The sequence below is a fragment of the Lissotriton vulgaris genome, chromosome 9 (assembly GCF_964263255.1).
Source record: "Lissotriton vulgaris chromosome 9, aLisVul1.2, whole genome shotgun sequence".
Taxonomy (NCBI): domain Eukaryota; kingdom Metazoa; phylum Chordata; class Amphibia; order Caudata; family Salamandridae; genus Lissotriton; species Lissotriton vulgaris.
Genome location: NC_141697.1, coordinates 100,091,718 through 100,115,174, shown reverse-complemented (window position 1 = coordinate 100,115,174; position 23,457 = coordinate 100,091,718). Strand labels below are relative to the sequence as shown.

The 23,457-nt window shown below is 43.9% G+C and overlaps 1 protein-coding gene across 1 annotated transcript in view; it reads right to left on the bottom strand.

The window, feature by feature from the left end:
- The window catches only part of AQR (aquarius intron-binding spliceosomal factor), a 451,150-nt gene that overhangs the window by 188,713 nt on the left and 238,980 nt on the right, over positions 1-23,457 (bottom strand). The window contains exons 21-23 of the mRNA XM_086937130.1: positions 13,654-13,797; positions 10,936-11,005; positions 737-847 (exon numbers count right to left, since the gene is read on the bottom strand). Of these exons, the coding sequence (XP_086793256.1) occupies positions 737-847; positions 10,936-11,005; positions 13,654-13,797 (325 nt within the window). The remainder of the gene's footprint in view (positions 1-736; positions 848-10,935; positions 11,006-13,653; positions 13,798-23,457) is intronic.

Genomic DNA, 23,457 nt, shown 5'->3' with positions numbered 1-23,457 from the left:
GAAAGTGCCTACAAGTATTGCAAGACCACAGATTTTCAAGACAAAGTGGTCTCAGATTCATAAGGAGCACGCAACAAAATGTGTGCAATGCAATTATATTATAAATTCTGAGCCCCAACAGATTTGGACAATGTTTCTTGGACCCTCTCTCCCAGAGGGAAATTATACTGCACACAGGCTAGAAAAGCAGAAAGTATCACAACACGGCTCTGAGTCCAGGCTTGTTGTGGTCTAATAAAATACACATCATTATTTGTTTCTACTTTTCTGGTAGTGTCAGTTTTATAGGCAACAGACACTTTGCTTTTCCTCCCATATGGCATAAAATGGAAACAGTCATACGTTCAGGCCCAACTTGGGTTAACGGACTTGAGTGCTATTGTTGCCACAAGGTTAATCCGTAATATTGGTTATAATCGATAGTTAAAAAGCTTGGGATAAGCATTATTAAGAGTATAAGTACAAAAACATTTTTAAAGGTTTGAGAACAACAACAGAGGGTTCTCAAAGCAAGCACTATAGTCACAGGGTAATTAGTAGATATTTAATTGCACTAAGCTTCAATCCTCCCTCGCAATGTAATTGCAGTGAGCTTTCGGACACACCTTAGCTGTGGCTAACACAAAATATGATGCAAAAGTGAGGTATGCTCTCTCAACGGGTAGGCTACTGAGACCCTCCGAAGAGGTGCACAGAAATGGTGATTTTTAGCCTTTTCCAGATGTGAAATAGTTACCTGGTTAGAGTGAGTAACAATTAGAGTGCGTTGTTCTGGGAAGTTGTGGTAGAGATTAGAAATGATCTGCACAGCAACATCTGTTTTCCCTGTTCCTGGAGGTCCTACTACCTACACACACACACACACACAAAGAGGAGAAATCAGGATCTATGTCAAATTTTGCACATAAAAACAATTTGCATTTGTAGTAGGTGTTTTCAGCATGAATGACTACAATAACAAAATCTTCATTCCAAAGATGTATCAGATGTTTAAGAATATCAAACACATTACATTACCTCAAAAAGGAGCATAGGTGTGGCAGATCCTTTTTCAAACATTACTGTTACATGAAAGGCATGTCTCGAAGTCATTATTAGCGTCACAGTAAGAACAATCAGCCATTTTCAAAAGCCCCCCCTTCAACATTCTCGTCCCCCTCTCAACATATCCCTAACTAGTCCCATTAAGGACCAAGAGTGCCACCGGCGCTAGGGCAGAGGTCGCCAAAATTGTCCAAGTATCATCTCCAACTATGCCTAGCTCAATGTGGAGACTTGCCCCCGCACCAACACCCCTTAACATTGTCAACGACTGCCACAAAGTATACTGTATGCAGTTTCAACATGAGGACCTTACCTGCAGTTCCTCCTCCGCCCCACCCTCTGACAGCATACTTCATTATAGAGTGCGACAGGGGGACTGCAGCACACTCGATTGTACCTCAGCCAGTGTGTCCGCCCCAGTAGCAAAGGGACATAATTAAATCAATCTCACCCAGTTCAGAATTCAGCTCCTCTGCCCTGCTCGCCCCAGTCAACAGCAGATCTACAGAGTGTCTCCCCACCCGGCCTCTGTCCAAGTTTGCTTGTAGTCCCAAGCTATATGCACATAAGGGCTCACCAACTGAGAAAGGCAGCAAGAGCGAAATCTCCACTATTCCTGATCCTCCATGCCGTCGTTGTGTTCAGTTTCTCCAACGTTGTTACTCCGGGCTTGTTTTTGCTCCTTGGCCCACACTTTCAGCGACTTTTGGGTCCGTAAAAAAATGAGAATGTCCCTGCCTATTTATCCGCAATTTAGCCGGGTACAACATGGCATAGTCTAGCCCTAACTCGCGGAGCTGCGGCTTGTAAGGCGCAAAGTGTTTCCTCTCCTCTTGCACTTTGGCGGTGAAGTCCGGGTATAAGGATATGTTCATTCCCTCGAATTGCAGATTTCCTTTCTCCCTGGCCATCCTCAGTGCCTTATCTCTGTCTCTATAGTTTAGCAGCTTAGCTATGATTGGCCTCGGAGGTGCTCCTGGGCGCGGTCTAGGGCCCAGCGATCGGTGTGCGCGCTCCACTATAAACATTGGTGAAAAAACACCTTCACCCAGCAGTGTGATAAGTAGTTTTTCCACGAATAGTTCCATTTTACCGGTCTGGGTCGTCTCCGCCACACCCGTGATGCGAATATTAGAGCGCCTAGAGCGGGCTTCCAAATCCTCCGCTTTCTCCTGTATTACCTGGAGCAATCTGCCATACTGTTTACGGTCCTTGTCCCATTCAGACTGTGCCTCCTCTACTTCCGTCAGCTGCCTCTCGGACATTTCCAGTCTTTCCGCGTGTTTGTCGACTCTTTCGGACATGCGGTCCATCCGATATGTTAGATCATCGATCTTGGACCCTATGGTCGCCATGCTATCTTGTAACCCCTTTTCCATATTTGTCAACATGTCTTTTATTTCGGAGCACAGCGAGGACTCAGCGCTTTTATTCCTCGGCGAGGATTCTACCTGCTGAGAGTCAGGGACCTTAGTCTTCCGATGGTCGAACGTGAGCCTTGTCTGCGTTTTATCCCCCTTCCCCATGGCTCCACCGAGATCAGCCGCCGCCAGTTCGCACTTCTAGTTTTGATGCCTCAGCAGTGAACCAGGGGGCCACCAGTGACCGTCGCAGAAACCCCAGAGCTAGTGTCTATCAGATGTTTGGTCTGCTTCCTGCCGAAGAAGCTTGCCCCTCCGAGTCCGCGTGACTTCTGGCGTCTCTTTTGTGCAACCGTTGGTAATCGCACCGCTTCAACTGGCGTGGTGTATGCAGAGTTGTTTTAGTTCTCTAGGGCCAATGCAGACACTGCGGGCCGGATGCCTCAATCCAGTGTGGGCTTTACTAGTTTAACATCCGCTTGGCTACCAGGGGCACTGAGGGTCCAGCTGGGACCTCTGGTAGCAATCCACTTCGGGAAAGCCGCGAACCTCCTTATGCAAAGCAGTGGGCTGCACGGTAAGGGGGCTCCGGGGGAACTGCAGTGGAATTTCGGAGTTTCACTGCTTTCCGGAGCCTCTCCGCTTCGATCTTGGGGAGGGGGGGGTGCAGTAATAGCTTCGGTGATCAAGGCCCCTCTCACCATGTGCGTCTTCTATCGGCAGCTCCCGGTGCCCCGCAGAGGGTCGTAGCCCCCTAATGTTCTCGCTGTCTCCAGCAGTGGAAAGCCGGGGTCACTCCGCACAATCTTCGTGGGCTCCGAGCCGGTATCTCCAGGCTCCGCCGGAGGGCCGCACTTCCGACGGCACGCAAGCTCACGCACGCCGGGTCTCGCCTGTAAGATAGGTCGGTGCTTGCGGCCCAGTCCGTCACCCCGGGCTTCAGCCTCACAGTAGCAGCGCCGGTCGTCCGATTTCGCTCAAAGTCTCACCGAGTGCGGGGCAGATGGGGCAAAGAGGATTCCCCACTCCGTGGCTGTGTGGCAGCGTCTTTAAAGGATATATGTCGAATATTTTAGGATGTCGGCGCGGAGCTCTGCTCTTATGCGTCCGCCATCAACGCTGGCAAGCTCCGCCCCCCCAGGCTAAATGAATCTGACAGATGTGGGCCCAACTGTTTGAGTTCGGCCGGACATAACATTTTGCAACCACTTTAAGGCAGAACCCTGAACACCACATGAGACCAGTCTCTCCACAAGCATTTCGTGAGATATAGTATCAAATGCTGCGAAGAGATCTAATAATATCAGTATTGCTGCACCCCCTTTATCCATTTGTGTTCTTAACGAATCTGTGACTGCTAATATAGCAGTTTCTGTACTAAAACCCTTTCGAAATCCTGATTGGGAGCAATCCAGAACTTCGTTCAACTCCAGATATTGGCTAAGTTGTTTATTAATCATGCTCTTCAGTGTTTTAGCCAGTAGCGGTAGGAGGGAGATTGGGCGATAATTACAGAGTTCTTGTGGGTCTGCTGTAGGCTTTTTTAGGATGGGGCGCACAATGGCTTCCTTCCAGGTTCTTGGAATAACCCCCCGATTGTATAGAAGAGTTAATTAGTTGGAGAATCGCAGGAGCACAGCTGGTGGCTAGCAGAGCCACAGTCTTAGATGGGCAGGGATCCGACGGTGCACCTGAATTGGCTGAGGCAAGTGCTTTGGAAACTTCCTCGAAGGTAATCGGTTTAAAACAATCCAAAGTACTTTCAGTCCTTTTTTCCACCTCCACCTGCCTGTTAGGGCTAACAGGAGTTTGTAAACTTTTTGAAGGAAAATTAGCATAGATTGTTTATTTTTTCTTGAAAGAAGCTCGCTATTTGGTTACAAAACGCCTTTGTTTCTACAAGCGATTGCCTACAGGCATAGGGAGATACGAAGTCTTTTACATTATTGAAGAGTGCTCTAGGGGTATTAGCAGCACCTTCGATTTGATTAAAAACAAAAAGACGCCTTGCTTGTTTCAGATTCAAGTGATACGTGGTTAAGGCCTGTTTATATTGCGTCCTATCCTTTGCTGCCCTACTTACACGGCAAACTCTCTCCAGTCTTCTACATTTAGACTTTTCTATCTTAAGTTCATTAGTATACCAAGGGGCTGAGGGTCGGCTGTGCAAGTGAGCCCTGCTTTTTTTCTGGGGGATCACTGCATCCAAGGCAATGGTAAAGGCCTCATTAAAGTCTTCCAGGGTTAGCTAATTTCCCTGCTCCCTTTTACCTATTTCTGATAGAAAGATCTCCTCAAAGTCATTCCACAACCTGAACATACCACATTTCTTAGCCAGGTTTTGAATTGGCAACTCAGGAGCGCGCAATTTGATGGAAAAGCTAATTATTGCATGGTCAGACCATGTGAGAGGTTCTGGGGGGTTACAAGCTAAAAAATCCATATTAGAAAAGACTAGGTCCAGCATATGCCCCACAGTATGGGTTGGGCCGGTCACTCTTTGAGAAAGGCCCAGCATATCAAGAGTGGACATAAGTTTGTTCACCTCCGAACATGTAGAGTTTTCACCGTGAAAGTTCAAATCCCCGAACAGGAGGAATTTTTTTGTTGCAAGCACATGTATAGTTTTCACCGTGAAAGTTCAAATCCCCCAACAGGAGGAATTTTTTTGTTGCAAGCACATGTATAGCAATTAATTTGGTCAATTTATCTGAAAAACCCGACTAAGATCCCGGAGGGCAATATAATAAGGCTCCATTCCAGTTATCAGTTGGGAGAGGTTGAGACCTTAAATATACCCAATTCCATACTATCATTACTAACTGTAGAGATCCATGTGATTGAGAGGTGATTTTTAAAAGCTATCGCTATCCCACTACCTGTCTTTCTTCCCCTGTCCAGGTGCAAAAAGGAGTAGCCATCCGGGATCGCCACCTCAATCAATGGGTAGTTAGTACAGTTCAGCCATGTTTCTGTGAGAAAACATATATCTGGGGTATGTGATGATATCATATCCCAGATTTCACACGGATGCTTTGCCAGAATACCCCTGAGATCATTGGCATTTTGGTCTATACTATTTTTTCCCATCTCCGTGCCCCTAGTCATCAGTACACCCTGAAACTGGCAAAAGCTGCACGCCACTGGTCCCTTCAATATATTTGGGAACTTCTGCTGACAGCACAGATAAATCTGCTGGTTACCTGACTCTCTCTTCCTAAGCCTCCCTAGCGCCTTACTGGAGTAGGTAATGCAAGAGAATGGGGAATGAGTTACCACGATTTGGGCAGGGGTGTGGACTTCATTTACCATTAACATGGCCTCGGGGAAACATCAGGAAGGTCAGGACTCGGTTGTTCAGCAGACACTTTTGCATTCAGCGGCAGTCAGGAATTGCTGGGCTCTCAAGAAGAGCAGATTTTTTTTCTAAGCTTTTGGTGGTACTGAAGCTTTTGGTGGTACTGAAGCTTAACAGTAGGCTATCAACCTAGATCTTGGAGACACTTTGTTCCTCCTTGCACGAGTAGACCTCATTGTAGGAAGGTGGATACCTGACTATGGTTACCCCAGATTTTTTGCCTAGTGTTTAGCTGGTTTTCGACTTAGTTGTCCTGGGATCCTGCTATTTAGGGCCCCAGGCTATCTGCTCTCTCCTTAAAATGAACTCCATGTACCTTAGGCACATACCTAATTGGATATTGGGTCACCTTATCAGCCCCTGTATAGTGTACCTTAGGTACCCAGGGCATAGGTGCACCCAAGGCCTACCAGGGGCTGCAGCATGTATTATGCCACCCCTGGCTGGCCATCCATATTGACACAACTGGCTGATCACTCAGCTGGGGCAAGGTCGTGTAATCACCCCTTGCTTAGGTATAGTATTCCTATACCTACCTATATATAGACACATAGTAACCTATAAGTCACTCCTATGGCAGGCCTTAACAATCCTGGAGGCAGAGTGCTTGGTTATGTGTGAGATGGTGCTCTAGCATGAGCTGAGGCTGTCTGCAGCTTTCGGAACCATGTCCTTATAGCTGTTCTATGATATTGCCATACCATATACTCTTAAGTGCATTATAATCCTCGAGGTTAGATGCTAACTTTGGTTTGGCTTTATCCAAACATGTTGTGTAAGGTGTCATACGCTTTGGAATACTACCCCCTCGCCAATTCTGGCGACGGGGGTAGCATTCCACCCTTCTAGAGGGAGAAGACATGTTAAAACTACTGTACCCGGTTAAAGTTAACCAGAGCCCCAGCATCACAAAATGGATGCTGCTGCCACAGACACAAGTCTGACCTCCTGCTGCTGGGAGTACTTCCAGTCAGGGAGGCCTGGACAATAGGTTTCCTGCCTGGGGAGGTGCGAGCACCACCCCAGATAGGACTTTGTGTATAGGGACAGGGAGGGCTGAAAAGAAACAGACACTGCCTGAGGCACACTAGGTGCTTCATGCATACCCCAGTTCAAACCAGTTGCTGGGGCACTCCAGCCCCAGCTCTGGCGCGAAACTGAACAAAGGAGAGGGGGTGTAACCACCCCCCTTCCTGGTCCTACCCACAGGAGGGACCTAGAACCTAAACCAACCCCCTTTAGTAGTATAAAGATAGGAGCTGACTCAGGAGACTTTAGATTAATCCTGGTATCGACTGAAGACGAAACTCTGGACCCTTCGACATTCAACTGAAGCTGAAGACTGAAGAATCTCCCTTGAGGCCAAGGAGTGACCACCCTGGGCAACCAGGCACCATCCAGCAACTCGACGGCTTGCTTTGTCCCCGTTCCCGCCGGAACTCGAGCCCAGAGCCCGACAAGACACCGACACCTGGACCCCTCTGACCCCACTGCACGACTCCAGCACAGCTAAGCCCGTGGAAGGCGTCGGGATCCGTGGAAGCAGGCATCTTGGAAAGTCTGCCAATTGCTAACAGCGCAGCTCCTGAGGCATCCTCGAAGCTGTGCACTGGGGACTGAGACACCCCGACACCGAGCTCCACCTGCACCGAAGACCAGCACTCCACACTCCACAAGATCTGCGTGGGGCCCTTCTGCTTGTGCTCTGCTCGACGCGTTGTCCGGTTGCTGGCCCGTTGGCTAGTAGCCCTCTGACGACGACTCCTTTGAAAATCCATCGCTGGTCTGGTTGCTCCAGACTGGCCCTCGCTTCCCTGAAAAGGTGAAGTACCTCAGACCCTCCTGGTCTGCATCAGAAGCTCTTTGTGTATCCTGCGTGGGTTGTCTTTGCTTAGGCTTGTTGGCTCCAATCCTGAAGTCGACCCCTCCATCTGCGAGAACCTTCGTTGGACAGCTCCTCTCCAGCACCTGGTCATCCTCGACGCCTCCTGGTCCGCGTGGCTGCAGCATCAAGCTTCATGACAGCACCTGATTGCTCCTCGACGACGTCTGGTTCCTTCCTGGTTCCATTCGGTCACTGGCTAGTGACCTAGACTCTGTCCCCACTGCTTTCAGGTCTTCTTCATACTCGATCCACCCTTGGATCCACCCGGGCATCTTCCTCTTGGTCGCCTGCAGCATCTTCTTCCAAGGCTCCATAGGAAACCGCGAGAAAACCCGACACACTTTGACACCTATGCACCCGCAGCCTGTGGGTGAGGTAGCGCGAGTACTTCGGTGCTCCTGTACGGATTGACTATCCTAGTGTCCAGTTTTGTTAGCTGTGTAATCCTAGTTAGACCAGAAGTGTCCTAAAACTCCATTACTTACCTTTTTACGTTCCTATTGACTTTCTATTGACTCTCGCGTGAGAGTACTGACTCTGCACGCGCTGTCTGTGGGCCTCCTACTCCTAACCTAAGGGTCAGATAGTGTAGCCCCGGCGATTCCCTAGGCCTTCTCCTTTCCCAAGTAGTGGTTCTTATACCACTTACTTAGTATATGGTTTTACGCGCCCCTAGGGCCTAACTGTAAATTGTGCTATTTAAAGTATAACTTGTTATGTGCTTTGGCCTCTGATCTCATAAAGAGATCAGAGGAGTGTGTTAGTAAATAAATACATATATATTTTATATATATCCTGTGTGGTGTCCTTTCATTTGATATTCAAGGGGTTACATATGGTAAAACAGCTGGCTTTACACGCCCTCAAGAGTCTTTTAGCCTAAGACTGTTCTGTCCACGCTACCTCTAGGATAGCTGGTCTAGAAGGTTGACTTTACAACCATCACCATAAGGGTTGTTTGGACTGGTGCAAGGTGTTCACTAGAATAGTGAACATCATATACCAGGCCAACTTCTCACACTCATTTCCACAATTGGTAATAGCAGGAACAATATTCTTTGCAGCTCCCTCTGTTACAGCAGATGCAATCCCGTCCTTGGTGCTGCCTCTGTTCGTTGGGTCCAGGGAGCATCAGGGCGGTTCCTATTCGGTCTTCTTTCCAGTCCAGTAGTGATTTGAGGACTGTGGGTCTAGGGGCCCCTTATATGCCATTTTTGCGTTTATTGGAGGGGAGGACATGCTAGCTAATGACACCAGATTTCCCATAAGGCCACCCTTCCCACTTTACATCACTTCTTTGAGATTTGACTACCAAACAATCCCAGAACATCCATCTCTATCCAAATCCAAGACGTTGCAAGCCGAAGTTTCCTGTGAGGATCCATGAGCAAAGCCCTGGGGTGTTTGCCTATATGAAGGAGAAGGCAGGCAAAAGTGTGATCGCTGCCCCCTCCCTCCCCATGCCCCCAACCCCCTCACCAGAAAAACTGCACTAGGCGCTCAGAGCAAACAAAACTAGCAGCGCTTCTGTGGAGGGAGTGCAAACCACAAAAAAAAGATAAGTCCCAAAAATAGTCATAAAATGAGAGCAATGGAGGGATAGTATACCTTGCCCCTGTTCTCGGGAGGGGTAAGCACAGAAGAGGCATGACAAAAGCATGCCCTAGACAAAATGGGGAGAAAGATTGTCAGAGCGACGATAGAGCCAGGAAATCGGAAGTCTATTGGCAGGCTGAAGCCCACATTGGAGTGACAGAAAATGTTCGGTCTACAGCCGAGACCTAAAAACTTAGTGGGGGTTGATCACACAAAAAGACGCCCTTCCCTACACCCATAAAGACCCCTACTCTGTTTTTAATATATCAAGGGCACTCACTAATAAAGGGATACCCAAATGACCCAAAGATAGTTTCCGCAGCATCCACACATCTATCAGGTTGGATTTCTAAGGCTCCATACACTGCATTAGCTTTATGACCATCAAGGTTAAGGGAAGCGTTAAGTGGGTGTGATCTTGCCACAATTGAGGTCCTGACCCAGGATCTAAAGGATGTGTACCCACTTCCCCAGTTGCGCTGACTGCACAGTCAGAAAAGCTGATTGATCAGAATTAAGGGCATAGATACTCCCCAGTAGTCCCGGTTCTCCATTCAATCTCTCTTTTACTAAGAAATAGCTGATACAATTGGATTAAGAGGGATCCTCAACCTAGCCCAAATAAATGATCTACTACCATACGCAAAGTAATTGGTGGAGGAAACCAGCCTCTTAGAATGTCTAGCCCCTTCTGATGATGTGATGTGGGATTCTTGAAGAACAGCTATGTGTTCTTCCCTTTGTATACAAGTAGAACATAGTTTTTGTAGCACCTGTGTGTGGTGTGACTCTCTCTCCCCAATGTTTCATGTGAACTGGGAGAAATTAATTGGACAAACCAAGGGAGTGTAAGATAGATACTCATGTCAAAACCTATTAGTGCACTGGTGTGTTTGAGAAAGGGATACTGCTGGCACCATAAAGGCAGGTGAACAGCTCTGTGATGGCAGTTGTTACTCATCTGAAAAAACCAAAACAGTAGCAGTAATGCTTGACACTGTAATTTTTAGTTCTGCACTTAGATCGGATGTAAAGCAGTCCTGATTTCATTGTAATATGACTATTACATGCTCTGGAAATACCCCTCATTGCTAATCTTTAGCATCCAGGGATATTAACCACATCTCTGCAAATAAGATTTGCTTCAGAGCTACAGCCTCTTGTTATTGCAGTCCGGAGATTGTTGCAGAACATAGGTATTCTAAAACTCAGCTGAAGCAATGATGCTACTTTTGAATATGTTCTATACTGTCTCGATTAACCTCTCAAATGCTAAAGCCTCATACAGGCACACTTTACATGCATTTCTTTTTGTAAATCCACAGGCTAGGCATTACATTTCTGCTCCAGCTGAAGCCAATCTCTGGCAAACCTCAGTCATAAACTCTCCTTCAAAAACACCCACGAGGGACACAGTGTGACAGGACAGCAGATAGGACAGCAATGCACCGTGCATAAACTTCACCTTGTATCTTAAGCAAATAGAGTGGTATGCCACAGAAGACTGATATTTCTGATACCCATGCAATGAAAAACAGTCCTTCAGCTTTAACTGCGGCCTCTACCTTTATCCGATTAAACTCATCATGTCCATCGGAAAGCAAATACCGAATTGTATCTATTTCTTCTTTGTCACCTACTTTATCAAAAGCTAAATCTAAGGTTAACTGGTGGTGGAAGTCCACACTCACCATGGTAAGTCCAGGCTGCATGCCAGCTCGGATTGCCTCAGTCTGGGTGGGGGTAAATGGAATGGTGTTCCTGGAAAGAAAAAACATGTTTAAAAACACAATGCTAGATTAGACAGGAGGCCAATAGTAGCACGTGGGATTATGGAGCTAAAGTTGGCGAAACTAGCACATTGACAACTGTGAAAAGTGAAGTCCTTTATTTGCAGTGCTAAGGATGTTAATCTTAGCCTTCCTGAACTGAAGGGAGCATTACAAACAACTAACTCTCCACTGGTATTGTTCGTAAAAGTTGCAACACCACTAATAAAATAAATAAATCCCAACATCATACCAAAGCAATAAGCCAGTGCCTGCATCCCAAAGATGCTCCACACTCGTCCTCCACTATGGTATCCTCTTTGATGTTCATACACAATACAATATCTCCATCTACAAGATAGGATCCCAGGCCACAATTAAATCTTTACATTTCATAATGAAAACTACCCCATTGGATGAAGCATTTTCTTTCTTTATTTTTTTTTAAAGAGAACCAATTAAACCCTATAAGAAGAATTTAGCTGAAAAGCGCATTTTAACAAGGTTTCAAAAAATGAAACGTACATGAGAACGATAACTGCTTCTTTACGGGATCTAGAGGCTTTGCTTCCCCAGAATTATTAAGCAATACTAGATAGGACAGGTCCTTTTTCCACTCTGTACAGAAAGAACCCCTTAGGTAAGCTGTCCATTATTTTGCCTTTTTCATGGTCTCTTTTTTTATTATCGGACTGCATTTGGCTTCACTCATATGTTGAGCTATCCGGTATGAAATTGTTCTCTTCCAATGTTTATTTTTGTTTTCCTTTGTTTACTAATAGAGGTGCATCATTCTTCATCTGCCATTTCAACCGATGCAACACTTCGCTAACTAGTGGGTTTTCTGTGTTGTTAAGAACTCTTACAACGATATATTTATGAGGATGTGTATGATCTACGCCAGTAAATGGCAAAAGAATAAAGGTCAGAAAGAAAACTCCTACTCTGAAAAATAAAATAACCTTCTATCTGAGGGACCATTTTCTTTGCATCAAAAGGGGCAAAAAAGGCTACAAAACTGGATAGAACTCAAACGGACACCCTGTAGGGTCTTGCAAGAAACAGTCATCACCAGCATTTAATGTCAAGAACCTCACCAGCAACTAGATAAGCCGTGAGGCACCCTCTGAAAAAGAGGTTCCTCCGACAACTCGGAATTTGCTGCTCAGGGACACGAAGACATGATTCACCATCATTATAGTGCCACTACATCACAATTTCAGATTCAAAATCCAGTTCCTCAACATCTAAGGTGAAGCTTCACAAAAGCTCCACAGCCTAAGCAAATAGGGACCGGCCTATGAAGAAAAATCTCGCCACTGCAATGGACACCATAGTAGGCATAGACTGAGGACAGGTGACATTTCAATTCAAATGAAAGAACCGATCGGAGCAGTTTCAGACTGAGGAGCACATGCCCTTCAGTGACAAAAATCCATTCAATTTAGATTTCCAGACTAGTGATGAAATTATAACCTTTCATATTGGTACTGATAGGGGCAGAAGGAATCTTAACATGAACACTCTCAAACCATACCCTTGCATTCCATTCTCACTCTCTTGACTGAGCTATAGGACAGCTTTTCATCACACAGTGTTCTATCACACTCCTAAAAGACTGCAAATAACATCTCTTCTGCTGCTGTCCTAGGGGTGCACCTCTAATCAATGTATCAGGTGTACTCTACAACGTATAGTAAGATCAGGTTTATGAACTATGAAATGTACAAGGCTTCCCTAGCCTAACAGTTCAAGTCTCCGCACCTGTGCTTATATTCTATAGTATTCCGATAAACAATGTTCACACACCAAGCGTTAACATCTTGTTGTTATCAACTATGGTAACTCCTTTCACTGCGAAAGCATGCAATGGATCCTAATCTGCTGCTCGCATGAGCGTAGTTAAAAGTTAATTTTCTTTGTACAGTCAATTCACAGCTTGGATGTCCTGGGCTTCGATATTACTGGACTACATTGTCCCGTTAGTCTGTACTACTTTTTTCTCTTAGATTTTTTAAAAAGGCAATGTTACCTTTTTAAGCCGGTTTGGTTTATGAATTTTCCAGACCTTATAATGGTTTCCTGTTTCTCAAACTTGTACAAACAACGATATTCTAACGTTTATACAGTCAATGAAGAGACCTCTAATGGAAAACAACTAATACTAGTTCATAACCTTTGCTAGGCGTCCAACATATCTGGTTGCAAAGAATCTGCTGAGCGACCTCCAGTCTTGGTTGTGCAAAATTAGGACAGAACCCACCGTCCTGAACATCTAAGACCTAGCCTGGTTCACTTCTTTTTCAACACGTTTCACTGGGCAGATGTTACTTGGAAAAACACAAGGGATTGTCTCCTTATACGAGTTGGAGTGTTTGTCTCCTTATACAAGCAAAAAAAAAAAGCATTTGTGTAGCTCATCTAACACACCTTCTAAAATGAGGTAACCCACTACCAAAGTACTTTGTGAAAGTCTTCCATAATTTTTGTAAACTAGAAAGTGTTCTCTTTCGACAAACAGCCGTTTGCTCAAAGAATGTTTACAAAGTGCATTGGTTTAATTTACACAACGAAGCTATCAACGGTTTTCTCCACATTAACATTGTTTCTTAGTTGTATCTACAACTAGCGCAGTCATACCGTTTTGGCTGATTATAGGGGTATGGACCTCGATTTGGGATGACATGTGGTTCTACAAGGAGTATGCCAACTTCATCACTGCTTCCTTCTTCTTCTTCTTCCTTCCGTTTCTTCCCTTTCCCAGTTCTGACTGGGAAAGTTATCCTAAAGAGCAAAATAAACAAGTAGATTCAATTCGTAATTTCCCCTCAAAATATTCCTCTGAAGGTGTGATTAATCAGCGAAATATATCTAAACATATTATAATTGCACAGCTTGCTGTTAAATATTCATTTCACTATTGGGTCACTTTTACCTGGCATCCATTCTACTTTGAAAAGCTTCGAGCATTACTCTAAAAAAGCAAGACTGCGTGTTACCAAAGACAGCAGTGCAGCCACAAAGCTATGGCACTCAAACACAGAAAAAGAAGCCCTCCACAGCACTGAAGCAAGTAAAGTAAAGTGGGTGGGTGGGAAAGCTTGGGAAACTTTAAACAGGATCGGATCGTCCACTTGAGAAATGGTACAGCAATGTTAAGTCAATGTTTTGTTAAAGGTATTAAGTGCATTTTCACCAAAGTTTTATGGTGCTGACAGAAGGCCAACGAACACCCACATCAACTGATAGAGGAAATAGTTGGTGTATAATCTGGATCTAAGGATTTCCGGATTGTTAGTAGATTTTGGCTCTGAGCAAAGATGCGTATGAAGAGTATTCCAAAAATGTGCTGCTGCATTTGAAAAAGCCATGTCATTCATTCTCCATTCTTCCAGTCCCGCTAACTGGTATAAATGATCTGATTTCAAAGATATTGCAGGCAAGTACTAAGTAAATTTAAATTTGGAAAGGAAAGCAGGAAGGCAGAGGACCACTAGTGAATGACTTTGTGCACAATTGTTATAACTTAAAATGTTACTCATTGTCAGCTAAAGTGAGAAACAGGATTGCGTTTTAAGCTAAAAAGCACCCTTGCCCTTATGTTCTTATGTAACTGAAAGTAAGTGAAGACTCCATTGTCATGCAGAGAGTTGTAAGCAGTGATTAGAGGAATGTGTAATTAAAGCCAATAATCTTAAGAGTACCTTCAAGGAAGAAAATATACTAGAAGGCAAAGTTGCCAAACTGTAAGAGACTGCTTCTAAACTAATCCAAATGGGCTATGTTGCATGCGATACTTGCTGACCAACAGAGGACCTCTATAGAAAATTGCTGTATGTCGCACCTCAATCTTAGATGAACCAAGAGGAAATATGCGAACATCCACCCTTTTACTGCTGCCAATGGGTCCTGAGGTGTTATGAAGTCAGTAGGTATACATCAGGTCCACTAGACCACTAACCTGTTGCTTAGAAGCCCAAATAGGGACAGTGTGTGTGGAGACGAAGTGCTTGTGTTCTCAGTTTGTCTGGTTACTGGAGAAAAGGCTAGAAGACTTAGGTGGCAACATGCGCATGACAGTACATATGGAGCTCAAAATTTTAAGTAAATGCCATAAACAGCGCTACCTCATAAATTATTTGCAGATAACAGCAATATAGGAAATGCTGATGTTATAGAGGCAAAATCAGAGAACACAGTTTATTTTACCTAGACCCTGCTGCTTAGTGGTCCACAACCTCACCTGCTCGACTGAAATGCAGTCTCCTAAGACACTACTATGCACCTTGACTTTGCATGCCTAGTCAAGCTGCTTGCCGTTTTTGCCTCTTGACCTGGCCCATTGCTCAGCGGACCTCATTAGGGAAAGGTCATTGTCACCCTCTTTGTTCAGGCTGCCCTGTCCTTGGGCTCCTGTTTATTTTACTATTTGTTTGCCTCCGGCTGCCTTTCACTTATGAAAAAGGACTAGTTGAATTTATGTGACTGCAAGTTTAATATATTCACAAATATTAAATTAGCATAATTAATGGTGTGCCTCTGCGAAAGGTAAAAGAGCACCTTATTAAAACCACATTCTCTATCTCATTTCTGATAATCAGCAGGTGAATAGCATTACTCGTAAAGTTTGTAAAGATGATGTCATTGAAACCACTGTGTCTGAACCCCATCTTTCAGGCACCAGATAACAGGCTCCCAATTTAAAAAATGTTCACACATCACAAAAATATAGCTGTTAATTTAATCATTTGCCATCCATCTCATTTGTGACAAAGAAAGACATGTTTCCTTTTTTACATATTTATTGCCAATGCATGCTCCTTTAACAAGAATAATTTAGGTGAATATTTTATCCTACACAGCATTTGGACATGTAACATTTGTTTTGTCCTATATATATATTAGAAGTTTGCAGTAAGAAATCATTTTGTAAACTTTGTGCTTACGAATAATATGCATTAGTCAGGAGAAGCACAACCAGGCTTATTAATAAAGAACGTTTTTTTCCCAGATGACTTGTGTTATATTTGATGCTATAGACTGTGTATTGCTTGTTGCTAACAATTCACATCTTGAAACTTAAAAGATTTACTTATAGGAAGAAAAGAAAAATATGGGATAAAGTATCACCTACCATACATTAAAAACCCATTTCAAGTCACCAAGGAGTTCATTGGCCAAATAAAGGAACCAGGCCAAATGCTGAGTGTAGGAAGCTGGCTTTTTTGTAGTGTACCAAAATGAGATATACTATGTAGAAAGTCCAGACGACCCTTATTGGCTTACATGATTTAAAATAATAATCATAAATGCTCTCTTCGGTAGTAGTGTCAGCGAGCAGTTTAGGCTTATCAGAGTGTAGTGTTAAGCATTTGTTGTGCACAAAGAGTCAATAAATGAGACACGCACTCAAGAAGAAACTCTAGCCCAATTTACAAAATCAATAATATTTTTATACAATTATAGACACCAAGATTATCGGAATCCGGTAAGTACTTAAGTTGTTATAAAATGTCACTGTAAAAACAGTAGAAAATGACAAATGTCAGATTTAAAGCATGAACCTCGAACTGAGTAATGTTATCCGATGGGTGAAACAACTGTATAGGTACACTTCCAGACTTAGAGGACTCCTCTTCTGGACTTAAGGTAAGTAGGGGCCAAGGTCCAATAAAGGACCAAGAGTTCAAGTTAACCTTCCCTGGGGTGTCCGGGTGCACAAGTGTTTTACGAGGAGGTATTAACATCCTCCTCCTGAGCATTCTCACCTGCAAGGGGTCCGAAACCTGTCTATGTTGGCCGGCTAGGCGATACCAGTCAGCCAGCACAATAAATACTGGTAGGTTTTACAGAGGGCACCTCTAAGGTGCCTCTGGGTGCATGTCATAATCAATCTAGTACTAACAACAGTACAGGTTTTTTATGTCAAGCTGTTTGGGATGAAACACCATGGGTTTCAGTAAAGCCATCATGTAGCTGGGAGAACTTGTAATGACCAGTGCCTATTGCATATCATTAATATGGCCTCCCTGTTCACTTGTACCATCTAGTAATTGAACTAGACAGCATGGGGGCATAGCTGCTCATGCAGCTATGACCTCAGAAATCATATAATGCACATTGCCTTAGGGCTAAAAGGCCTGCTGTAGGGGTGACTTACATATATCACATGCAGTGACTTTGGCATGGCACACAGTGAGTGTGCTACGTCGTGTTTTCACTCATGGTTTGCACCATGACACGCAGCCTGCAATTTGGATGGCTGGTCCCTAAGGGTGACATAAACATGCTGCGGCCCTTAGGGCATTCTTTAGTACCCATGCCCAGGGAAACAACTTACTAGGGACTTACAGGGTTGGTAAAGTGTGAGCCAATTGAGGTAAAATTAAACCATTTTAGGGAAATAGCACTGGGGCCTGGTTAGCAGCAACACAGTGCAATCAGTTGAAAAACATTGGTACCAGTGGCAAAAAGTGGGGGTGACCATGTTAAAAAGAGGCACTTTCCTACACCTTTGGAAGGTTATGGACCTACAAGGAGACATGCAAAGTATGTTTAACATATATCAGAGCATTTGATTCTTTATAATACATTGTCACATCATCATCCTTCCTGCAAACCACTTAATTTCTCGGTGTCTTGCTTCTCCATATAAAGGAGATAGTATATTTGCAATGAAGAATAAAAGTAGAATTAGAGCAAAATTAAGCATATGAAAATGCAGTTAGTCGGTAAATCAAAAAATACAGTAGCTCAGAATGTGTAGAAACATGCAGAGATTGCAACTTTCCTGAAATGACCTATGGCGTTCAAAAACTTAACTTGTTAACATAAATTCCCTTTCTGCTGATCACCGTTCATGTTAGAAAACCAGATGAGATGCATCTCCCTCACTACAATAGTAGTTTTTAACCACCTTTAGCACTCCACCTCTTAGCATGTACAATATCCCCAAGGGCTACTTGGATGGTGCATAAGATATCAGTTATTGTGTGCACACAAAGGTTTGCCACCATCTTAGGAGCACTATGATAAGTCTACGCTGGCATATACTAATCGTATGTATGTCCATATCTGTTTGTCTGTGTATTTTCTCTTACAGGTGCTGATACACCCCTGAAATTGGGGCTTTTTTGGAATGAGCAATTGCTCTTCTAATTTTTAAGCACTTTTTTCACTTTTCCTTTTTCACTTTCACGTCCCCAGGTTAGGGTGGACTATTAGAGTGTCCATACCGCCGGGGTATAGTCCTGAAGAATGCCATGGTGAATATATACCACAAGTAAGGCAGAAACATGTTGAATGATTAATTTTAAAACTCGTGGTATTTAGCTGAATTTAACCAAAATCCTAACAACCTTGGCCCTTAAATTCAGACACATATACCACTTACACGTGTCTTAGGGATCACTCATTAAAAGTTTTTTTGATACCCTGTTAGTCACTTTTAATTTTATAATTTCCACAACACGTCCTCCCCACACGACCAGCTCCGCAGTCTTTCTGGCGTCGCAGCACACCGAAGAGACACTCGGTCTCTTCGGTGGGGCCCGATGATGAAGCATGACACTGACCAGGTCGGTGTGTGAGGGCTTTCCTACTCAAATAGAGTGACTGTGATCAAAATTACCCTCTTATCTCTTTGCTCCATATTTCTGGTAGCTTTGTGCTTGACCAGACCTCTCTTCTTTTGTTGTTTGAGATGCATCAAAAGCCAGTTCTCATTTTCACTGTTTAAACTTCAGCTGTAATCATGTTCTGTGATCTTTCCATGTCACAAATCAAATATAACTATTTATTACAGTTCAGCAGCTACAGAATTTTCTCATTACAAGTGACTAGAGAAATCAGAACTCTACTGTAATAATGAAATTAGCGTCTGGCTTTCATACAGGCATTGCAAGCTCCTATGTGATATAGGTTTATTAAAAACAAAACATGTGTATTTGCTTTTCCTACATAATAAAGAAATGGCTCCTCTGCTAAACTGACTATTAGCAGAATTAAGCAGTACAGTATTATAAAAAGGAATGAGAAATATTAATTTTGCATTTTAAGTTGTGAATTTAATAGATCTACTCTTTTAGAGGAATCATTATTTTTGTTGCTTTTTACAGAAAACCGTTGTGTATAAAAAGACTGCATTTAGGACCTAAGCCAAGCTTAGAGGTCTCCCCTTCCTGCAATGACCACACACTTTCACCCACCCTGTCTGATTAATCTAGCTATGCCGCCCTCGTGTCTGTTTCTCCCTCCCACCAACCATAGCTAAAGCCCCGCCGCCTCCAGAAGACAGTCTATGCTGCCTTTATCCTTGCTTGTTTACGAGTGCTATTGCTATGTGTCTCTTGATTTAGCATGATTCTGGTGAGTAAAGTTTTTTTTTAATTGGCACACTATTTGAGAAAATTACATTTGATGCACATACAATCGGTCTATGTCTGAATGTCTTTGGAAACTATTATTTTTGATAACCTGCTGTGTGGGTAAAGATCGGGTCTGTAACCAGGCTGGAGTGTGGAGAAATTGCATACTTGGTGAGCGAGAACGAAAAGTGTTTGTTTTTATCCTTGGTTTCTGCCATTTATTGATTCAATACTGTACCCATCAAGGAGTTCAGATGGCACCATTATGTGTTCCCCATTACTGTGTAGCCAAATACCTGACCTGCGGGCCCCTTGCAAGCACCTCTGGAAGTGGTTACGGGAGCGTGCCCTGCTTGTAGATTATCCCTGAGTCAAGCCCAACATTTATATCCAGAAATATTTCCTTGCCCACAAGTGACATTTTTACAAGGTATCATTCGTCATACTTTAAATAATGTTCTTCTAAGTTAGCATTTTCCTTGCAGATTGCATCTGGGCACTTTCTCACGGGCACTCGCCTGGAAGGAGCAAAAAAGAAACTTCCTCAGATGATCAGCAGCCCATAAAAATAAGGAATGACACTTACCAAGGCCTTTGGTAAGCAGATAACTTGTTACATTGTAGTCATATGTTCTTTGCTGAAACATAATTTTTAGGAGGAAAGATATACAGTGCCCCTGAAGCTTATAAGTTTATGAAGGCTAGACAGCACCAAAAAGTTGCAAGAAAAATAAAACAAGCATTTGCAATGCAATAGGACTCGCATTACTGAAGGTTTGAGCGATTGACGTTGCATTATTATTTGCAACTCCAATAGCTCAAACTTTTAGTATTGCGAGACCTAGTGCATTGCAAATGCTTGTTTTGGATTGGCGTTGGTCTGTTGTCTATTCAGCGTCATGTTCAGGCGTAGACCAGACCATCTGATGGTAAGACTGCTGGTGAGTCAAAAGAAGAACAACAACCCAGTGACATTTTCAGAGGCTGCAAGGCACAGTTTTGTACAAAGCGCCATAAAACCATAACAATCTACAGGGTTTTTCTAGTCTGTAATTCTACAGCCTTCCACACAGCATGATCATAAAGAGACCTGCAATATATACAATTCATCAAGTCACAAATAGCAGCAAACACTCTTCCCAGACATAAGAACCAAGGAAACACGGAGGCAAATCCCAATGGTGCCATATTCAATCTCTATCAGACATGATGCTTTCAACTCAAGATTAACATTCTGAACCGTAGAGCATCCCTCTCTATTTCTAAAGGACAATCTAAGTAGACTTGTGAAAATTGCGTTACTATTAGCCAAAAGGAGGGTGACTATGGTATGGGACAGCAAATGTAGCCCTACATCAGAGCTGTGGTTAAAAGACATGTTATATTGTCGTGACACCTTAACGCTATATTGCTGAAGAGCTCCAGGCCACCTCTCGGCCCAAAGACATTTGGGAACCCCTGTTGCAATATTTACGTACGAAAGAGCACAACACACTGACTGGCTCTGTTCCATCAGACTGATGCACTACAACTGTCCAATGTATGACATGTATCGCACCTTCCAGCTGAGCATGTCGCAAATGTAAATACCACTGTATAGAATGGCCACGGGTTGTTCGTATGTTTAATATGTACGTTGACATTCAACTGTGTCTATACTATTTGATATTATGTATATTATTTGTATGATCAACAATAAAATCTGTTTAAAAAATCAAAAAAGAGCATCCCTCTCTAGCAACCATTAGCATATATCTTTGCACCTTTGATGTACATGTAATAGAAACTGCAACGAGCTAAACCTGTCTGCAGCCAGCTCTAAAAAGGAAACACTTTGAAAGCTGCCATGTGCATCAAAAGAAGCAGTTTGATGAGTAATAATAAGGTACTTTTGAAAGGACTGAGGGAACTAAAGAAGAAAAAAAGTAATTGAAATTAGCAAAATATGGAGCATGGTTAAAAATGTCAATACAAATATTTTGTTTCACTAAGAAACACATCAGTGTCGGGCAAGATGGCGGACGCATCGGCGTCCGAGTGAGCAGCATCGCTAGCGGTCTTGCTGCCTTAAGCCTTCCAACCCTTTTACAGTCCGGAAAAAACCTGATGTCTTAGCGGCGAACAGTACAATAGGAGGAGACGCGTTACTCTGAATCTTCAAAACTTTAAAAAATCTCACCGGTTTTCTTTCCCCGGGATGCGGCTGGATCTTTGGTATTGGTTCCGCCGGTCGCTGCAACCTACGTGGCGGCATCCATCTCTCCCGCGCCTAAGGGCGAAAGCGGAACCACGGACTGGAGCGGGGGTCAGCTTCGCGGACAATCTTAACTCGCAGCAATCCGGTGCTTCTGGCAGACGCTCTCGAACACAGGAACGACGTAAGGGAGACACCATTGGTGTAATGGCACCAAAGAATCCTGCGACAGCGGCTCCTAAACCACAAAATAAGCCGAAAACGAGGGCAACCACGGCAGCACAGGAAGGTGCTCAGACTGTTCAAAACGCCCAGAGTGCTCAGAATGCGCAGAACAGCGGTAATGCTGGTAACACTATACCGCAGGATAATCTCCAGAACCCTCAGCAGGTAATTCTTAAGTCTGATTTTGTCTCTTTGCCTGGTCTCACAACAGCTCCAGTAGCTCAAGTAGCTCCAGCGGAAATTACTACTAATGGCAACACCCGCTTGATAGTGGGGGATTCTGGGAGTTGTAGGCTGGGAGCTATTCCCAAGATTCCGGACATGTTTGCACCAAAAAAAAATGATAAAACACCAGAACCGGGAAATACTCGCTTGAATGGTAACACTGGGAAAACAGCCTCATTTGTAAGTGAGAGGTTAAAGATACCTAGTGACACTGGGCGGAATATAGACACTGGCAATGGTAAAGATGGGTCAAAAGAGAGTCAAAACCCAATGCCTCCACGCCCGATTATTTTGGAAACCCTTCAGACATCTGGAGATCTAACCCATAAGGCACAATCAGAACCAGCACAGGATGTACCAGAATCTCTACTAGTTGTGGAAGATGTTGAATCACTAGACTCTGCGGGTAATTTTTACTCTATGACTGACTTGTCGGTGGATCTAGAATCTGAAATCCTTGAGGCAGATGGCGGATGGAGAGATGATATGAGTGGTAAGAGTCTGGGATCACAACACGGATCGCTTGGTTCAATGGGACAGGAGGAGGGTGAAGAGGAAGATGAAGATCAGGTTGAGGATGAGGATGAAGATGCCCCTCAACGTAGATTGGAATGCAGTGCTAAAGACTTTACAGTACTCACAGCACATGAAGATACTCTCCCCAATGTCCCAAGTATGGCTGTACCACAGGATCCGCAGACCAAGGATAGCACACAATCCCAATCAACTGGTGCTACGTTGATACACTTTGTCAGCTCATGATCCAGCATCAGGAAGAGACAAGGGCAGAAAATCTCCGACGCAAGGTGCTATTCGACGGCTTCAAAACAACCTTGTAGTGAGACGTCTGCAAGAGTGGCTGAGGGGAGAATCTCAGCGATAGAAGATACTGTGATAAGTCAACAAACACAAATGTCATCATTGGTAGGGTTGAGTGACGAGATAAATTGGAAACTGGTGGACTTGGAGAACAGATCACGTAGAAATAACAGTCGAATTCTGGGTGTTCCTGAGGGAAACGAAGGCGGTAACATAAGACAATATGTAATTGATCTTTTTTGGAAGCCTTCCCAGAGCTTGTGCAATGGAAATGGGATTTGGAAATTCAACGTGCACACCGATTCCCATTTCAAAAAAACACCACACAGGATACTAATTCAAAACCTAGGCCAATCTTGATATGTCTAAACAACTTTCTGGCAAAAGAGGCTCTCTATGACCTGGCTAGGCCAGATCGGAAAAGAAGGGGGAGAGGTGTGGAATTCTTCGTTCGGCCTAACTATTGTCATGCCACAGTGGAAAAACGCTGGCAGTTTCGACAGTTAATACCTGCCTTCCAGGCTAAAGGCGCTCAGGCCTTTCACTTGAACCCTTCTAAACTTAAAATAATCTTCAAAGAGAAATCGTACTTTTTGACCTCGGAGGGGGCAGCTA